General features: G+C 42.0%; 1 protein-coding gene across 3 annotated transcripts in view; it reads left to right on the plus strand.

The window, feature by feature from the left end:
• Positions 1–461: 461 nt before the first annotated feature.
• The window catches only part of LOC124255496 (ubiquitin carboxyl-terminal hydrolase 2-like), a 31,522-nt gene continuing 10,870 nt past the window's right edge, over positions 462–21,113 (plus strand). Inside the window, exons 1-9 of one of the 3 annotated variants that reach the window (XM_046689428.1) lie at positions 462–538; positions 7,706–8,603; positions 10,040–10,099; positions 15,939–16,065; positions 16,780–16,891; positions 18,136–18,255; positions 18,895–18,959; positions 19,278–19,381; positions 19,969–20,040. In XM_046689428.1, coding sequence (XP_046545384.1) covers positions 8,283–8,603; positions 10,040–10,099; positions 15,939–16,065; positions 16,780–16,891; positions 18,136–18,255; positions 18,895–18,959; positions 19,278–19,381; positions 19,969–20,040 — 981 coding nt within the window. In that variant the 5' untranslated portion in view covers positions 462–538; positions 7,706–8,282. Of the gene's footprint in view, positions 539–7,705; positions 8,604–10,039; positions 10,100–15,938; positions 16,066–16,146; positions 16,278–16,779; positions 16,892–18,135; positions 18,256–18,894; positions 18,960–19,277; positions 19,382–19,968; positions 20,041–21,113 lie in introns of those variants that run through there. The other 2 variants (XM_046689427.1, XM_046689429.1) reach the window with 2 other exon arrangements.

The following is a 21,113-nucleotide window of genomic DNA, read 5'->3' on the forward strand; positions in this document are numbered from 1 at the left end:
AATAATCGTCTTTTCCCTTATTGCAGTTAATTATACGAGTAAAGGGATTGGTTGAAATTTGTATTGAAGTATAAATCTATGGATATCAAACTCAAGGTATAACAGTTAATTTTCGCCCAATTGTGAAATGAAATGCCATTTGTATATACTCGAATAGATAAGTTATTAATTTTCATTTGTAACCTATGGAACTCGTTGCCATAGCTACTTTGAAAAATATTCTGCGGAGAAATTCAAAATGGCCGCATAAAATGCTATCTGCGTAACCACTATTGACCGTTGATATATTATTTATAAATTATGTCTGTCTTATAAGCTATAATGTCAAAAGAAATTCAACAATGATCATTGTGTATGTATTAGATAATATATTCAATGATAATTAGAGCCAAAATATGTTCTATGGTTCTATGATATAAACTTACCGTCTAGAATATTCCGATAAATCATTAGTTGTAGGGAAGTAGTCCACTCGGGGATGGTGTTAGATTACTGACAGAGAAGGACTCGGTACATGGAATTCGACCCAAAATTGTTAGTAAGTAACGATCATGTCTGCTTTTAAATATAACAGTAGTCTCGATTTTTATTTGTATTGCGTTTAAGATGAAAAGATATTGGTCTTGTGGTTCGTTTCTAGGCCGTAGCTGTTGATATATTTGAAGAAACGTCAAACGACTTGTTGAGTGCAGAGAAGTGGTAGCGAATTCTGACATTTGGCACCGAATCAAACATGGAATGCAAGTGGTTTTGTGCACCTCACAACCTTGTTCCACTTCAAAGAATTTTGAATCTCGACATTTGCTACTTTAAACACTCCGTTTCATGCCTTAGACTGTATTTACATTTGTAAACATTTCAACTTCGAACACGGATTGTTAGAACTGTCAGTGCCAATGTCAAATATAGGCCTTCGTATAACCGTTGCCCACACCTCCCTGATATATATGCACTGCCTCGAATTGGCCAATTGGCACAATATTTAGAGCAACTTCACAGTAATTGAAAGATGATATTGATAACAATGACTATTATAAAACTGTTCTTCAGAACACTCTTAATATTTCACTTAAACAATGGGATGTTTGAAAGGATGTCAAAACAGAATAGCCTATAGTGTGTACATGACTGGATATGTGACCCTTGAGTGTTTGGATTTTCTTCATGTTCACTGAAGATGGCATTGAGGGATATGTATTTCAGTCAGATTTCAAACATAAAGGTCCCAGCAGCCAGGTGAAATGTACCTACTTAGTACTTACAAGTTACATTGTAATATAAGATAAGATGTGTGTTTACAGGTCGCATTTTCGATGTAAAGATAAGAAAACATGTTTGCTGTATGGAATATCATGTTCCAATAAGTGCACCCAAATCAATTATTAATAATCAAATAAGATCATACAGCATGTAGTTTTTGAAATTATATGTGACAGTCTGTATGTGATGAGGTTTATTATTCATTTTTAATCCAAACAACAGGTGTAAAGTAGTGAGAGCATGGTTTTACGACTCTTTTAAGAATATTGCAGTAATATGGCAGGGAACACCTGAAATGGGATTCGTATGTAACCTTGTCAGGAAGAGATGTAACCTTGTCAGGGATGAGTGACTCGGCTCCCCCAACGCCCTGCTGGAAATGAGTACTGCCCAGCTTGGAATGAGGAAGAGTGTTCATATTTTACGTGCAAATATTTAGTTTTTAACATTTGTATCCTTGAGTAAAAACATTGCCATTATCTTGATAATGCTGGAAATAGTAATTAGTATGTCACTATTGACTTCGCAAATCCGTAGTTTGTCCCATTGTCATAATGATTTGGATAAAGTGACAAGGGAACTGTGTTTAGATCTAAGCTTTGTTATTTATTGTGTATTTCATTACTATTATTCAATTTTATGTTTTATCCAGTGATAACTGTTAACTGATAAACCATAGTTCTATTGATATGATAAAATTGTTTCCACATTGGTCCCTGTATAGACAGCACATGGTTATCAGCATCTTGCTCTATTTGATACAAATATTGTTGTTTTGGGGGGCGGTGGGGTAGCCTAGTGGTTAAAGCGTTGGCTCGTCACGCCGAAGACCCGGGTTCGATTCCCCACATGGGCACAATGTGTTAAGCCCATTTCTGGTGTCCCCCGCCATGATATTGCTGGAATATTGCTAAAAGCGGCGTAAAACGAAACTCAGTCAGTCAGTTGTTTTGGCTTAGCTTAAAAAACAATGGCTTAGAACAAGAGGGATGATGTAAATCCTGTTGGGTTACTAAGCATGGTACCAAATATGGTTATGTGCCTTTGATTGGTGCTGGTGTGTAGGCAAATGTTTGTTGTGTCTTTGCTTTACCATGTTTACGATACTTTCTGAACAGGATGTTATCTAATTTAAGTCATAGTATGGAAAAATACTGATAATGTGATTTGGAAGTTTAACTCATTCACCTAACGGTACTTGCTCACTCACTTAAATCCAGAATCATTTTGGTTAATTCCCAGTTTTAAATCATATAATGTATATTGTTTTCATCTACATCCAGACAAACTGGAGCAACTGCACTGAAGAGACAGCAGAAATGGGCTTTACCAATTGTATGACAATGGTGTGTACTTGTACCAAGTAATAGTTTTACAGTTAGGCCAGCTCACTTCCCCAGATCAGATAGACAACATGAACAAAATGCTAGCATGTTTGAAAAGGGATTGAACTTTGTACTTCCTTAAATGCCCTTGAAATGTTCATGTCAAAAATATTTGCATCCCGTACACTTATTTTTGACTTGAAAGAATGCGAAACCTAGGGGGGTGGGTGGGAGCTGAAATGAATTGTGATCTACGTCCTGATTAGCCAGGTATGTCATGTGACCAGGCAGATGAAACAAGGCCACACCTAAAGTGAGATTGTTTACTAGTTTCCTCATGACTTGGTAACAGACAGCATGTTAGCAGCTTGTGACAGTAAATGATTTTGTGTTTATCAAAGTGATGTTTTGGACAATGATTTCTTGTTTAAAGGTGAGTTTTGTTTGCTCAACAAACTTATGAAATAATGTTTAACACAACAACAGTGTTGAAAATAAGTGATGAAATTATCATCAGCATTATAGGTTCTTTTTCCAAAACTTCATCCGAACTGAAAATGTAATAAAATGTGTAGGAAGTAAGTTCATTTGTATTGTAATAATTGTCTCAGCACAACAGACATTTTTGATTATATACCCAAATTGTGCTCTATATCTGTTTTGTTCGTTGTTTTGCAATATGTTTGGCCAAAAGTTCATTGTCGGTATAGTATGACCAGAAATTATTGAGAATTTTAAGAATATGTTTAATCAGATTTCTAGTATAAACAACCTTAATCAGCTATCAAGTGCTTTGTTTCATTCAAGAGAGACAACTCTGTTAATCCTTTTTCATTAGTTTGTGAAGAGTATCCCCCTTTGTTTACTTGCTAGCAGACGACAGTTTCAGTGCTCCTCAGTATGGATGATTTAGAGAAGAGGAAGTTGATTTTAGAGTATTATAACAAGGACATCAGATCAGCTAAAGTGATTTCAAGTAGAACAGGCATCCCTTTGTCCACTGTTTATCGTGTTTTGAAAAAATATTGCAAATGGATATGGCATTGAGCACCAGGGAGACGCAGGTAGGGCCAGAAAATTTACTGCCGGGGACAGGAGGCGGCATGGTATTCTTGTTTCTAAAAACAAACGAAGGAGTTTAGAAAACATAAGGCTGGATATGATTGATAGAGGAACTGTGGCTGTCCGTAAGGAGACAATTAGAACTTAGCTGCATGAAATGGGTTGGCAGAAAAGTCAAGGAATTCCATCACCGATCATGAAACCTGAACAAAAGGAGTGAAGGTTGAACTGGTGCTTACAGCATAGAAATTTTAACTGGGACAATGTGATTTTCTCAGATGAAAGTTCTGTGTGGCTGTTTCCTAATACACTGAAATTCTGGACCAAACAAACTGAAAAACCTCTGTATCAGCGCCCAAAGTACAGTCCGAAATTTAACGTGTGGGGTGGCATATCTCTGTATGGGGCAAGCCCCTCTGTGTATTTGAAGGGAATATGAACAGTGAGCGGTACACAGATATTCTCGAGGGACATTTACTTCCATCTGCTGACGTGTTCTATGGAAATGTTTGGATTTTCCAGCAAGACAACGGCCCAAAACATCGTTCAAAGCATTCATAGGCCTGGTTTCGGACCCAAAATATGACCTTATTAGATTGGCCAAGCTATAGCCCTGACCTAAATCCAATAGAAAATGTTTGGAGACTTATGAAAGTGCAAATAAGAAAAATCTGACAAATATTACTTATATGAAAGAAGAGGTGGTCCGATATTGGGACAGCATGGACCACGACTTTCTAACTTCTTTGATGATGTAGTATGCCCCGCCGCATTGAAGCCTGCATTGCTGCCCATGGTGACTTGACAAAATACTAACTGTTCACCTGTCTTTGAATCTGGAGTTATGTTCTGCTAATATTCACATTTAATACACGAGTAATGAGTGAAAAAAAATTTACAATCTTAAATTCTCAATAATTTCTGGTTGTACTGTATATTGTTCATATTGGGTGATTGTTTTGTATTTGGCTTACATCTTGTCAGTAATGCCAAAGTATTTTACAGAAGAAAATAGATAAATAAGAGAAACAAATCTTGACAAATATAATAAGCAGGAGTCTCAAGACTCCAGTAATCTAGGATTGTCAGATGTTATAGACAGTAAAAGCACATACACACGCATGCTTATTGTCATATGAGCGAAATATTCTGAAGTACGACGTTTAACCACATTTCACCTCACCTCTCATGGATCTAGCTGCCAGGGTTTCAGATGTGGACTTTATATAAAACTGGTTCTACTTCCGAGCTGTTTCAGGTGATATGTAATTAAACTGTTCATGTGCTGTCCCTGGTGAGTCACATGTCGCGTAACCCCATAACCACGTTGCATGTCTGGTTACATTAAGTGGGATGCTGCACATCTCTGTGTTATTCAGTGCAGCATAGTTCAAGTGCCTGCACTCAAGTCAGTAAGTAAATACTGGTAGTAGTAGTAATCAATTGACTATGGGTAAATACATGCTGTGTTGTTACACTGTTAGGTCAATGAATTTTGTCATGTATTGTACGTATGCACAATATAATTATAATAATACCATTTATAAATTTTACCTGAATACTCAGCTTCTTTGGAGCTCTGTTACAGTCAGTTTGAGACACTTGAATGATTGGACCCGTGAAGATCTGGGTTTAGATTGGTTTTCAGCTTGTTGTAAGAGACGACTAACGGGATCAGTTGGTCAGGCTCTCTGACTTGGTTGACATATGTCATTGTATCCCAGTTGTGTAGATCTATGGTCATAATGATGATCACTGGATTGTCTGGTCCAGACTCAATTATTTAGACAGCTGCCGCATAGCTTGAATTTGCTAATGATTGAACAAAAGTTGACATCCATCTAGTTGAGACCTTTCATTATGTACAATACCTTTGAACATAACAAAATCATAGTATGTCAAATGACAGAATAGGCCCTGTGGTTGATTCTGCCTTGGACACAGTAAACATATTGAAGGGCCTACTCTACTATAAAATACACAATGCCATTTTAGAAAGTGGTCAAATGTAAAATATGTTATATTTGGGATTACACTTTCTCAGTAAAGCACAGATTCTAGTACTTTTTAGGGGGTTGAGCCCCATCCGGGATTCGAACCCACACCCTCAGAATCAGGCAGCTAATTGCCAGCACACAAAGTTTTCGAGTGTTTATGGATCATAGATTTCAATGTTTTCAGCGATCTTTGTTATCTCGAAAGGCGCTACCAAATACCCAGCTCCAGCATGCTCCTACTGACACCCCTTGACTGGCTTCTAGGTTAACCATAAGACCAGCTCCAGCATGCTCCTACAGACACCCCTTGACTGGCTTCTAGGTTGACCATAAGACCAGCTCCAACATGCTCCTACAGACAACCCTTGACTGGCTTCTAGGTTAACCATAAGACCAGCTCCAGCATGCTCCTACAGACACCCCTTGACTGGCTTCTAGATTAACCATAAGACCAGTTCCAGCATGCTCTTACAGACACCCCTTGACTGGCTTCTAGATGAGCCATAAGACCAGCTCCAGCATGCTATTACAGACACCCCTTGACTGGCTTCTAGGTTAACCATAAGACCAGCTCCAGCATGCTCCTACAGACACCCCTTGACTGGCTTCTAGATTAGCTATAAGACCAGCTCCAGCATGCTCTTACAGACACCCCTTGACTGGCTTCTAGATTAGCTATAAGACCAGCTCCAGCATGCTCCTACAGACACCCCTTGACTGGCTTCTAGGTTAACCATAAGACCAGCTCCAGCATGCTCCTACAGACACCCCTTGACTGGCTTCTAGGTTAACCACAAGACCAGCTCCAGCATGCTCCTACAGACACCCCTTGACTGGCTTCTAGGTTAACCACAAGACCAGCTCCAGCATGCTCCTACGGACACCCCTTGACTGGCTTCTAGATTAGCTATAAGACCAGCTCCAGCATGCTCTTACAGACACCCCTTGACTGGCTTCTAGATTAGCTATAAGACCAGCTCCAGCATGCTCTTACAGACACCCCTTGACTGGCTTCTAGATTAGCTATAAGACCAGCTCCAGCATGCTCCTACAGACACACCTTCACTGGCTTCTAGGTTAACCATAAGACCAGCTCCAGCATGCTCCTACAGACAACCCTTGACTGGCTTCTAGGTTAACCATAAGACCAGCTCCAGCATGCTCCTACAGACACCCCTTGACTGGCTTCTAGGTTAACCATAAGACCAGCTCCAGCATGCTCCTACAGACCCCTTGACTGGCTTCTAGGTTAACCATAAGACCAGCTCCAGCATGCTCCTACAGACACCCCTTGACTGGCTTCTAGGTTAACCATAAGACCAGCTCCAGCATGCTCCTACAGACACCCCTTGACTGGCTTCTAGGTTAACCACAAGACCAGCTCCAGCATGCTCCTACAGACACCCCTTGACTGGCTTCTAGGTTAACCATTAGTTATTCGGTATATGTACCCTCTTTAATATAGTTGCAAAATTTATGCATGTCAACATGGATGGATTATGTAAGAAATTGGTTGTACAAAAAAACAGCAGTGTGTATAAGGGTATTAAAATTGCCAAGTAACTATTGTTAAATGTTTTTGTTCCTCTGATGTTTGAAATATGCTGTTTCACTACCACTGGATCTATTTTAACAAATTCAAATTGTTGTGTTAGGTATTAATAAACATCACCTCTGTCATTGTTTAGAGGTATTTTGACATGTAGGAGACTGCCCCCTTTTCGATGATATTTGTGATGCATTTACTGACCTTCCATAAAGATTATCAATCCAATAGTTAATGGATCATAGTAAATGTCATTATATTAGTGTACATAGCTTAAGATTTAAAAAATACTCAACCTACAGGGATTGGGATAGAGAACTTTGACAATGGGCCATTTTCAGAATTATTAGCTATTTTCTGAATTTAGAATGGGCCTCTGCCCTTGTATCAATAGTAAACTTCAAAATTTTAATGGGCCATTTTTTATTCTAATGTGCAAAATGGCCAATGGCCCTTTCCCAATCCCTGGGTAACCTATTTTAAAGATATCTAAGAAATATTTATTTCCTTTCCAGATGAACTGATGAGAGAATCTTGATAGGATGTAGTACCTTTGCCAGTACGAGCCTCCACCCAGTCAGTCACACAGGCTGCTCTTGCTGAGGTGTCCAATGCGTTCCTCCGTTCTGGTTGACAGGATGCCGAGCGTGTCCAACAAGGGATATGTCTCCATGTACGCCTCTGCCTACCGTCCCTCCTCCTCCTCTTCCTCCTCCAACTACACCAGGACACCAAGCACCACCCGCAAATACAGCACATCATCATTCAACCTTGACTCCTCATCGTCATCCAACTACAGGAGACGTCTTCCAGCCGGTCCAGGACCACTTGATTCCTCCGGAAGAAAATTGTCGGAATTTAGTGTACGAACTCGAACCCCTTCCAGCACACGGAATGGTCCACTCAAAGCTGATTATTCACCCAGCACTACTTGGGATAACGACTACTCGTATGGTACGCTGTCGAACCGGAGGACTGGGTATTCCAACCATGAGTTCGGGACAACGAGTCGATTGTCTGGAAGGAGGTCTGCCAGCTTGGCCAATCTGAATGATATAGAAAACTTGCATATTGGTGAGACAAGTAAATATAATGCTCGTAATGAAAGGGACTATACGTCAAGCACTTACGGCACAACTCCCAGACGTAGCAGCTATTATCGTGATGAGGACTTCACTTCCGGGGCGGAGTCGGACATCATCAAGAGCAAGTCGGACTTCACTTTCTGTTGATCGGGAGAATTTGAATTCATCTGGATATGTGCCACGGACTTTGTCGAGGAATGTGTCACATGATACAAGCCCTGTACGGGAACGTGCATCAACTCCAACAAGAAGATACAGCACTGATGCTCGTGATAGTCCTTCCGCCACCAAATCTGTCTCAAGGCAAAGTTCAAATAGCTCTCTGTCTGTAAGTAGCTGAAGACATTTATGTTGTTGTCTTTTGCAACCATGAGTATCCGGCGGTATCCGGATCTAACCATGAGCATGATGAGTGCTTGTACGGGTAACTTGGGTACTTGGGTCTAGTGGGCTCTGAGGTAGACCCGGATACTGTCATCCGAATATTATTTGTCAGCAGGGCTGGAAATAACTTTAAAATTGCTAGTGTACTCTGGTACAGTGGCACAAGTAAAATCACTTGCCCTGATAATTTGTCCACTATACTGGCGGATTTTCTTGTTGATTTTTAAAAATAAACAACATAATTAACATTGTGAAGTCAACTGGACACCGGTACAGTGTGATATACAAATTTGCTTGCCCGACAGAAAAGACACTGGACTCGGGCGTCGGGCAATGGGTTATTTCCTGTGTCATGGGATAGATTGTTTGATAAGATGCCATGGTTACATATCATAATGCAGCCATTCTTCCTTTTATGTCTAAAGATGCTCTTTAAGTTAAGGACAGACCAATTTTATTTCTTGTTTTACGGATCTGCCGCTTGTATTTTTTCAAGAATAGGAAAAATTCTTTTATGTGTCTACAGATATGCAAGACCATACATGTATCTTAATAGTTTTGGCCAGGGAATTGGTTAAACAATTCCCAATCAGATGTCTGTATTTATCTTGTACAACCTACAACGGTATCTGTATAGCGTGGGACTTATAGGGTTGTGTAACCTGTAGTAATTTAGTCTTGGTCTTGTGTAGCAAGATGTAGAGTAATCCTACAGATGAAATCCTGACCCTGTCAGCTTGCTGGTTACCATGGTTACCCTATTTGTTCTGTTGGACAAGGTGTACAGCTCCAGATCATAATGGTCTGTGGTTTGAGTTGCATGATGGGATTGGACAGTTTATATCGGCCACAGCATGTGAGGTCATCTGTGTGATTGACCACACCAAACTTGATGAACTCGGTGATTATAACCTTAACATATACCTGGTATGTTCATACAGGGTAGGGGTGGTGGGGTAGCCTAGTGGTTAAGGCATTCGCTCGTCACGCTGAAGACCCGGGTTCAATTCCCCACATGGGTACAATGTGTGAAGCCCATTTCTGGTGTCTCCCGCCGTGATATTGCTGGAATATTGCCAAAAGCGGCGTAAAACCAAACTCACTTACTCACTCATGCAGGATACATGTTTGAAAGCTAATGTTTATCTTAATGGTCTGTGGTTTGAGTTGCATGATGGGATTGGATGTTTTATGTCAGCAGCATCATGTCAATCTAATAAGTGCAATGGAGGCCCGCTGTGTGATCAACAACGCCAAGCTTGATGAACATATACCTGGTATATTCATGCAGGAAATTAACATTTGAAAAGTACTGTTTACCAGAAGACAATCTGTATAATTCTGATGTCTTAATGACACATCCATGTTCCTACTTTTCAGGGAGCCTTGTCTAAAAACGCTAATGGTGGGAAAGTTGGTCTTCGTAATCTTGGCAATACGGTAAGTTTTTAGCAAATTAATTTGCCTGAGTATATGTGTGCACGATGAACATTAGATATGCTATTTGTATCTTTTGATATAACCAGAGAAATCAATTTTAGAGTTTGTATTCCCAAATGTTGGAATTCTTCTTGTTGTTATGCATTCTTGTTGTTGTTATGCATCCCATCATGGGGTGTCACAGCAGGTGACAGGGATTGCATCCCATCATGGGGGGTCACAGCAGGTGACAGGGATTGGATCCCATCATGGGGGGTCACAGCAGGTGACAGGGATTGCATCCCATCATGGGGGTCACAGCAGATGACAGGGATTACATCCCATCATGGGGGGTCACAGCAGGTGACAGGGATTGCATCCCATCATGGGGGGTCACAGCAGGTGACAGGGATTGCATCCCATCATGGGGGATCACAGCAGGTGCCAGGGATTGCATCCCATCATGGGGGGTCACAGCAGATGACAGGGATTACATCCCATCATGGGGGGTCACAGCAGGTGACAGGGATTGCATCCCATCATGGGGGTCACAGCAGATGACAGGGATTGCATCCCATCATGGGGGGTCACAGCAGGTGACAGGGATTGCATCCCATCATGGGGGGTCACAGCAGGTGTCAGGGATTGCATCCCATCATGGGGGGTCACAGCAGGTGACAGGGATTGCATCCCATCAGGGGGGTCACAGCAGGTGACAGGGATTGCATCCCATCATGGGGGGTCACAGCAGGTGACAGGGATTGCATCCCATCATGGGGGTCACAGCAGATGACAGGGATTGCATCCAATCACGGGGGGTCACAGCAGGTGACAGGGATTGCATCCAATCACGGGGGGTCACAGCAGGTGACAGGGATTGCATCCCATCATGGGGTCACAGCAGGTGACAGGGATTGCATCCCATCATGGGGGTCACAGCAGGTGACAGGGATTGCATCCCATCATGGGGGGGGGTCACAGCAGGTGACAGGGATTGCATCCAATCACGGGGGTCACAGCAGGTGACAGGGATTGCATCCAATCACGGGGGGTCACAGCAGGTGACAGGGATTGCATCCCATCATGGGGGTCACAGCAGGTGACAGGGATTGCATCCAATCACGGGGGGTCACAGCAGGTGACAGGGATTGCATCCAATCAGGGGGGTCACAGCAGGTGACAGGGATTGCATCCCATCAGGGGGGTCACAGCAGATGACAGGGATTGCATCCAATCACGGGGGGTCACAGCAGGTGACAGGGATTGCATCCCATCAGGGGGGTCACAGCAGGTGACAGGGATTGCATCCCATCATATGGGGGGGAGGTTTACAGCAGATGACAGGGATTGCATCCCATCATATGGTGGGGGGTCACAGCAGATGATAGCGTGCATCCCATCATCGGGGTCACATCAGATGACAGGGACTGCATCCCATCATGGGGGGTCACAGCAGATGACAGGGATTGCATCCCATCATATGGGGGGGGTCACAGCAGATGATAGCGTGCATCCCATCATCGGGGTCACATCAGATGACAGGGACTGCATCCCATCATGGGGGGTCACATCAGATGACAGGAACTGCATCCCATCATGGGGGGTCACAGCAGATGACAGGGATTGCATCCCATCATGGGGGGTCACTCTCACAGCAGATGACAGGGATTGCATCCCATCATGGGGGGTCACTCTCACAGCAGATGACAGGGATTGCATCCTATCATGGGGGGTCACTCTCACAGCAGATGACAGGGATTGCATCCCATCATGGGGGGTCACTCTCACAGCAGATGACAGGGATTGCATCCTATCATGACAGGGGGTCACAGCAGATGACAGGGATTGCATCTCATCATGGGGTGTCACAGCAGATGACAGGGATTGCATCCTATCATGGGGGGTCACAGCAGATGACAGGGATTGCATCCCATCATGGGGTGTCACAGCAGATGACAAGGATTACATCCCATCATGGGGTGTCACAGCAGATGACAGGGATTGCATCCCATCATGGGGGGTCACAGCAGATGACAGGGATTGCATCCCATCATGGGGTGTCACAGCAGATGACAGGGATTGCATCCCATCATATGGGGTCACAGCAGATGATAGCGTGCATCCCATCATCGGGGTCACATCAGATGACAGGGACTGCATCCCATCATGGGGGGTCACAGCAGATGACAGGGATTGCATCCCATCATGGGGGGTCACTCTCACAGCAGATGACAGGGATTGCATCCTATCATGGGGGGTCACTCTCACAGCAGGTGACAGGGATTGCATCCCATCATGGGGGGTCACTCTCACAGCAGATGACAGGGATTGCATCCCATCATGGGGGGTCACTCTCACAGCAGATGACAGGGATTGCATCCTATCATGGGGGGTCACAGCAGATGACAGGGATTGCATCCCATCATGGGGGGTCACAGCAGATGACAGGGATTGCATCCCATCATTGGGGGTCACAGCAGATGATAGAGTGCAGATGATATTTTCCCGGTTTCCATGGAAACGATTCGGACTTAGTCTAAAAAAAATCAAGTAATTAAGTAACTGTCAGATGATTTGTTCTTTCAATATGTGGGGGCCGGGGGGATATGTCATCTTCTGATAACTCTTGTTCTTCAATGCTGAAGACCCCATCCAAATTGTATATAATGTTTTCAAACAGAAATCTAAATGAGACAACCCGTTGATATCTCTGAATTTCCATGGTAAAAGAACGCCACAGGCAACCCACATTTCAAGAGGAACTCTGTTTTGAATTGTCCATCAAATTTAGATGATCTTTGGTTAAATCATGTTATTCTGAACATTTGAGGAAGTAAATTTCAACCTGTTGAAAACATTTGAGCACCAAGGACACATTGTTAGGGGTGGTTATTGCAGAGAATTTTCATATTGCGATGCGGAAGCATATATTGCGATATGTATTGCAATATATTGCAAGGATGATTTTTTTAACAAAAACTACTTATAATCGAGCTAATGCTTGATTATAAAGCAAAAACACAACAAAATCACTATGATTGATTAACCTTTTATAAAAACTTTTAATGATGACAAAATAAAAATGTAAGTAACATTTGGCACTAATGAAACAGGGAAAAGAACAATTCAAAAAACGGAAATATCCGAAGATTTCCGAGTGTTACGAAGTTTTCTGAATGCATGTCAAAATACCGGTTTTCGATCAGCGTATCACAATACGTATCGTTTTCATGTCTGAACCGGTAAATACGAGTAAACCGGTTATATTGCGCAGCCCTACACATTGTGCTAGGTTATGACTTGTGACAAAGATTTTTCATGCTTTAAACAATGAAGACTAGTGAAGGAATTTCCTTCCCATTAAACAACTCCAAACATTGCCCACTTCACAGGACCTCTGTAAATAGCATGATAGATTCACTATTACCATGAAATGTAATTGCAAGCTTCACTGTAGGGAGCCAGCAGATGAGCTCAGTGAGAAGATGAGAGTATTTGTCCTGGTGCCTGTGGAAAATTGGTTATTAGAGACCAGAGAAATTGGATTGCTTTTTACAGGAGTAATAGGTCCGCTATGAAGTGTACATGAGGGATAGTGGTATTGATTTCTGGGAGGAGAGCGTTGCTGGAGGACACAGGTGTTGCATGTATCCAGGTTGTCCCACGAGGTTCACTGGTGCGGAGGTTTGTTTGATTTCCGTGAGTGATGAAACATTGTGTTGTACGATGTTCAGGTGTAAATACAGGTGGTGGAGCGGATAGCATTATTGGGGGGCAATCTCATATTGATTTTCCTTCCGTTTTGAGAGCTTTTGTGATGTTTTTTTGAAGTTCTTGTGTAAGATTGTCATTGGCACATTAGAACAGTGATGAACTTAAAGTAAGATTCTGATGTCTGAAGGGGAGTGAGTGCAGCTGAAGGGGAGTGAGTGCAGCTGAAGGGGAGTGAGGGCAGACCAAGATTTCCTGTAGATGAAGTACAGGATACCTGGGTTGGAGACCCGTGAAGATCCGGGTTAGAACTGATCTTCAGAAACCCATGCTTGTCGTAAGAGGCGACTAACAGGATCAGGACTTGGTTGACTCATGTTAGTGTATCCCAATTACATAAATGGATGCTCATGCTGTTGATCACTGGATTGTCTGGTCCAGACTCCTTTATTTACAGACCGATGCCATACAGCTGAAATATTGCTGAGTGTGGTGTAAACTCACTCATTCACCAAGGATGGATCTATACTATTATTAGTGTTGTATAAAACCAGTGATAATTGTGCTTTCACAATTTAGAGTATTGAACTGTTTGTTAATTAATAACTTTGATTATCTATTCCGAATGCTCTGATGAGTGGAAGAAAGATTGGTATTAGTGTGAATTCTGTGAGATTTCTGTAGAGCCATTGGGAAAGTTAATGTTAACCATCTGTTTACAGTTTAGCATAAAATCAGAAATGTCTTAACCACAAATGTTTGTCTATTGAGAAACATCATAATTTAAAAGGTTGCAATTGTTTGAGTAATGGTGTCAGTTTGTTCATATTTTCATCAGTTTCTAATGTACACTGAAAAAATGTAATATACAATATCTTGAAGAATCTAGTGAAGAGCTACCATCGTCCTTTTGTTACTTTTGTCATAAGCAAACTGCAACATATCAGAAGACCTAAATAAATTTACTTTTTGCTTAATAATAATATTGACAGCTTGCCTTTCATTATTATCTGCTGCCACGAAGTGGGCGGGGTATATAGGTTTGAGCTCTGTCCGAGATGATGGGGACATTTTCTCAGTAACCTTTATAGATAGGGAAACCAAATGTGGTATATGTTTGCGGGACATGAATGTCACGGACAGAGTTATGGCCCTTGTCATTCATGTGTTTCTTGACTTCGTGCATGTTATCCCCAATCAGAACAGATTTCATAACAAAGTATTGTATGGATTTACAACTTTTTTATTATTTACAACACAATGTTTCTGAGCTACTTCTTTCCCCTTCATCAGGTGAATGACAGAATATGATTTACAGGCAAAATATTTAGTGCATACAGGAGGCCAGTGAGATGGAATTAAAGATTGAGATGTACATTTTCCTTCTTGATGGGGCGGTGGGGTAGCCTAATGGTTAAAGCGTTGGCTCGTCACCCTATAGACCCGGGTTCGAATCCCCACATGGGCACAATGTGTGAAGCCCATTTCTGGTGTCCCCCGCCGTGATGTTGCTGGAATATTGCTTAAAGCGGTGTAAAACCAAACTCAGTCAGTCAGTCCTTCTTGATGATTTGAGAAGTGTGATAAGCAGGGTAGTCAATCTAATAAGTACAGCTAATCAGCTTCAGTGGTGGAGACAATGGTGATGTCATTTGATTGTGATGTCATGATAACCAGCGTTATATTTGGATGTGATGACCTTGAGGCAAAGTCACGCATGTTGACGGCATTTTCACGTGGTAATTATTACAATCAGCAGACTTCCGTAATGGTGTTGTTTATTACATGAAGTAAGTGACAATTGCTCTTCATACAAGTAAATGACAGACATGTGGGAAATGGGAAATAGGAATGTGCTGTGTGTGGTTATCTAAGTAGATGTGTGGAAGTGAAAGGGTTTTTATCATCTCACAACTTGTCACTTGAAGAGAGAGCAATTTTTATGTTTCCGGTACTGTCTTGGTTACCATAGTCACAGATGTTAACATGTTCTAAAAGTTAGTCTCATTCACTGAGTCACTAATGTCTTGATCAAAAGGTAAATGTATTTGCAAGGTAAGTGAGTTTGTGAACATTTGCTTTTGAGAATCAGTTCAGGGTTTGACCAATTTGATACATCAGCGCTACATTACTGTGTGTTGTATTTCAGTGTTTTATGAACTCAGTGATCCAGTGTCTGAGCAACACACGGCCGCTCCTTGAGTACTGTCTGAAGGACGACTACCTGATGGAAATCAACACCACCACCTCCAGTATGAAGGGCGCCATCATGAAAGGTGAGTGAGTGAGTGAGCAACACACTCCTTGAGTACTGTCTGAAGGACGACTACCTGATGGACATCAACACCACCACCTCCTGTATGAAGGGCGCCATCATGAAAGGTGAGTGAGTGAGTGAGCAACACACTCCTTGAGTACTGTCTGAAGGACGACTACCTGATGGACATCAACACCACCACCTCCTGTATGAAGGGCGCCATCATGAAAGGTGAGTGAGTGAGTGAACAACACACGGCCAAGTAGTTGATGGACACACTGTCTGACAATTTGCTCATAGGTTAGACACAGTGTCGACCTGACCTCCAGCCAAGGTACAAGTATTGATAGTGTTGATTTTATTACTGTCCTGTGTCTGTCAACTTGTATTGTTGTCAGTCAGTTCATATACATTGAAGAAACTATGTTATGATGTCTTGGCTGCTTTGTCCCACTTGTGATCATTGTTGCATAACTGAAGATGACAGTGATCCCAACACACATGCTTGGCGCCATGACTCTCCCAATCCAGGGCTCACTTCCAGCTTCCCGAGGGATGGTTGGGTAGCCTAGTGGTTAAACCGTATGCCCTTCCCACCGATTACCTGGGTTCAGATCCCCCATTTGCTTACAATGTATGAAGCCCATTTCTGGTGTTGCCCTCGTGATTTTGCTGGAATATTACTAAAAGCGGCGTAAAACCATACTCATTCCCCTCCTTCTGTGACTTTCAGCCTATGTGAACATTATGCAGTCCATGTGGAAGGACAGGTCGGACACTTACATCAGCCCAAACGCCTTCAAGACCCAGATACAGAAGTTTGCACCTCGATTTATGGGTTATGCGTGAGTATCCCTTTATTTCTCATCAGGTGTACGACCGTTGTCAGCTAGATCTGCCCAGAGAGTGGAAGGAATTGTGGGTAGCTCATGGATTTCACATTTGTGGAGTGTTTTTCTGTCAGTAAATCTTTCATTTAATTTTGTTTTCCTGGATACTGCACCAATGGGAATACTTTATATGACATTGAAGAATTCAGTGTTGTTATGTCTTTTACTACTGCATTAACATTTCATGCTCAAATGCCGACTGGTTCATGAAATAATGTTGTGAAAAGTGGCATACAACCGTACTCCTTAATGTGCTAATGTGTGGTTGATAGAGTTTAATATATACTACCCATCAAAAGTTTAGACTCACTTAAAGCATTCACAATGCTATTCACTATGTTATGCATATACATATGGTTACATCGAAGATGAATTTCTCCACTAACTTGGGGGAACCAACTGCAAACCTTATGCAGATGAATTGCACGAGGATCATGCATCAAATTGCTGAAAAGCATGTGCACATATCGTGCCTGTAAACAGCTGCGTTTTGGTGTAAAGGTTTGTTAAGAATTCGTCAATTTTTGTCATATATTGAACTCATGACAATAATTTTTTCAACGAATTCAATGAATTTGTTTTACAATACATCAGTTCATGTTTAAACAGTTCCTATAAACAGTATGGAATATTTTGCAAAATCTAGTTTAGGACAGTTGACTGAAGTAAGTGGCTACACTTGCACTAGTGAGTCTATAGATTGGCATATTTACTATAATCATCTGTTGATAAACGGATACATACATGTAGGTCTGCATCAGAGTTATCCATTGCCCTGCTGGATCATAGTGGGTAGTATTGGAGAAGTATTAGCTCAAGTTTGGTAACCCATGATTTGTATCATACCATTGGCACTTACTTGAGATATTAAAAATAACAGGTCATGGAATAGGTCAAGGGAGATAATTTGAAACTAGTGCTGCAGTTGTCTCCCCTGTCTCGGTGCAGAGTTGTGTCCCTGCGGCCCAGTGGAAGTTAACCATTGTGGGTTTAAATCCAGGGTTGACCTGATTGTATTTCCTTGTTTGTCTCTACAAGTGTTAACTTCAGTTGAATGTTATGAATTGGGAAATTTCTAATTTTAAAATGTTGACTGACATCTGTAACAGACATAGTGGGGAAAGTGTCCTCTAACAGGTATAGATAAACTTGTGATAGTCCGTGCCTGCTGTTATTGATTTGTAGTTCTTTTGAAACAGACAACAAGATTCACAAGAGTTTCTGCGTTACCTCCTGGAGGGGCTGCATGAGGATGTCAACAAGGTGACTGCCAAACCCAAGCCTATTGTGTTGGAGGACAACAAACTGGAGAGAAAGAGGTACAGACACCATGTTTGCCACATATAGAACTGAAACTGTACAGGTCATCTTGATCTCAGTGTCATTGTCTCTAAGAATATTGACAATTAGTCCTCCATAGTGCATTGTATGGTATTATGTCGTGATTATCAGTGACAGCTTTTGAAATTTGTCAGCTTATCTTATTTGCATGGTGCTGAGGACAAACAAACTCCAATGATGGTTGTCCCATTTTGCTAGTGTTTGTTGTTTGTATATTGTTTAATGCCTCACCCTGCAATATTCCAGCAGTTTTGCAGCGCTTGTAGTAGTAGCATTTGAGGACAATAGTTCTGGTTGAAAAGATAAGCATGTTAACGGTGCCTTTAACCTTAACAAAGCTGCAGGCCCTAAGGACCCAAAGCCAAAGGACCAATGTTAATTTCGAACACTGCATGATAGACAGTTTGTTTCCTTCAAGCAGTACTACTAGTAGCTACAAACTCTGAGACTACACAAAAACAATAATCTAACGATGCATATTTGAACTATATGAAACAACATGCTGAAGTTGTAATGTGTTCGAGTATGACTGATGAAGATATGGAATACTACGAAACTTCATCACAGAGAGTATCTTTGTTGTGACAGTATGCCTGAGGATGTTGTTCTGCTTTCAGTGACAGTGAGAAGTCTCACGAGTATTGGCGAGCCTACCTCAACTATGATAACAGTAAGATAGTCGGTGAGTTCAACTGTCAAGTAACCTGCTTGCATCCACACCGAAATGTTGCATTTATTGTAATAAAGGAGTTGTGTATCCATAGAACTATTGCCCTTGTTGATCACACCGACTTCTAAATGCCACTTTGTGTCCAGCCCTAGTGTTGAGTATTGTCCAGTTACAAACGCTTCTAATGTCAGACGATATCACTGGTGTCATGGATTTTTGTAACCAATGCTTGTTTTTGAGATGAGTGTTACATTTTGGAGGTTTCTGACTTTGTAACATGTTCTTCATATTTAACTGGCTTCCTTCAGAAGTGTGTGTTTACCATTTCAGACATCTTCGTTGGCCAGTTAAAGAGTGAGCTCAAATTCTCTCAGTGTGGGCACCGCTCTGTAACATTTGACCCCTTCTGGGACCTGTCGCTGCCAATTCCTAAGGTAGGACGCCAAGGTGCTTTAGTACAGGGCCTTGTCTCCAGGCTTGTGCTGCCCAAGTCAGTGCTATAGTAGGTGTGTCTAGTGAAGCAGGGCCCTTAAAGATACCCTGGAGTATTTGTGTCCCGCTCTATCCGATGTACAGGATTTAGAGAATTCCACTGAGGTGTCTTTCAGTGTTCATGAATAGCGTCTGACCCTCTGACAAATCCGGCAGATTCGCCAACGGTCTGATGGAAGTCTACAACCCGCCGGCCCCAGTGTCTGACTGTATATTTAACTATGACTTTGACTGAAGTTGTGACATGTGACACTTATTTGCCATTTATAAATCTTATGTTTGTTAATAAATTCAATGCCAATTATGAGAAATGTTAAATCTGAAATGTGTGTTTAAGTTTATATATGGGTCCTGTGAATTTTGAATGGGTCAGACAGACATCTGAAACTTACAGGACCCAATGTCCTGTTACTTTGAAACACCATTCGTGAACACTGGTCTTTTCAACACAAGTCAAAGATTCCTCCCCAAAGTTTGCAGTATGAACCTTTTTTTGCTCTATTACTTTATAGCTGTATTGCTTTTGTAGAATCGAAGCGAGGTGAGCCTGGATGACTGTATCCGACTCTTCATGAAGGAAGAGGACCTGCAGGATGAACCGGTCAGTACACAGAGGTGTTCTTCATCTCAGATGAATATTTGCACAGTCTGCCACATTGGCAACATCATGCAGACACTTTTATTAAAGTGTTTATGTCATGGCAGATGAAGACATCACTCTGCAATTGTTGAAACTCATTAGTTTACACTAACTGAAACTCGTTTTGATATCATCCAGAACTGATTATTGTCAGGCCACTGTCACACTGCATGAATATTTCTGAGTGTGACACAGGTACTGATGTGATAATATAGCTGTAGATTTTTCCTTATCCTGACTCATGCTCTTTTGCTTGTCCCCTTCCTCTTGCGAACATAGTGGAACACTTGTATCTCCTTAATTGAAGCTCCCTTCAATGTAAAATCACTAATTGGTACTCACCCACGAGTTACCTCCCCTGCCGTAAGCGCGGGAACAGGTGTCGCCACCCTCTGGCCTCATGCTTCACTCTCTCCTTCTTCGCCCAGTGAGCAGGATGTGAGAGCGCCTGTGTCTCCTTACACACTATATCCTTTGGTTTTTCTTAGTTAGTTACCTTTTATAGTTTACTATAAAGGTATAGCTAGTATCCTTCAGTTATTTGCGTTAATAATTAATCGTATTTCTACTGTTTATTCAATTGAGTTCGCGGATTGTTCAGCTAGTTTTACATTGATGAAAACTGTACTATTTGTAGATTACGCGTTTTCGCCGCGGATCCGCATGTGGTATGCCCTAGTTGTACTACGCCCTTGTGCGCTTGACTCACGCTGCAGTTACTGCATAAATTTAACCAATTCTGCCTTTGATAAATACCATCTTTGCGCCTTGAGACGTGTTGCAGATAGGTCACGCTAAAACTAGGTGTAGACATGGCCGATATACGCCGGATTGCCCATCCAGTCAACTGTTGTCGAAAGTGATCCCCTCCGCCTGGTGTTCTGCTTGAGACCCCATCGGAAGAGGGACGTGGGATGCAGTCCGTCACCTCTAAGAAGCTTAACCGCCTCTCCAGACATCCAGTCATCGCAGACAAAGTCCAAGAGGGCCTCAACGTCTTCTCAACGCAGACTTCGTGACTCCCCAGGGCAGCC

Source organism: Haliotis rubra, unplaced genomic scaffold (assembly GCF_003918875.1).
Source record: "Haliotis rubra isolate DU_JTF1 unplaced genomic scaffold, ASM391887v1 Scf600, whole genome shotgun sequence".
Lineage (NCBI taxonomy): Eukaryota > Metazoa > Mollusca > Gastropoda > Lepetellida > Haliotidae > Haliotis > Haliotis rubra.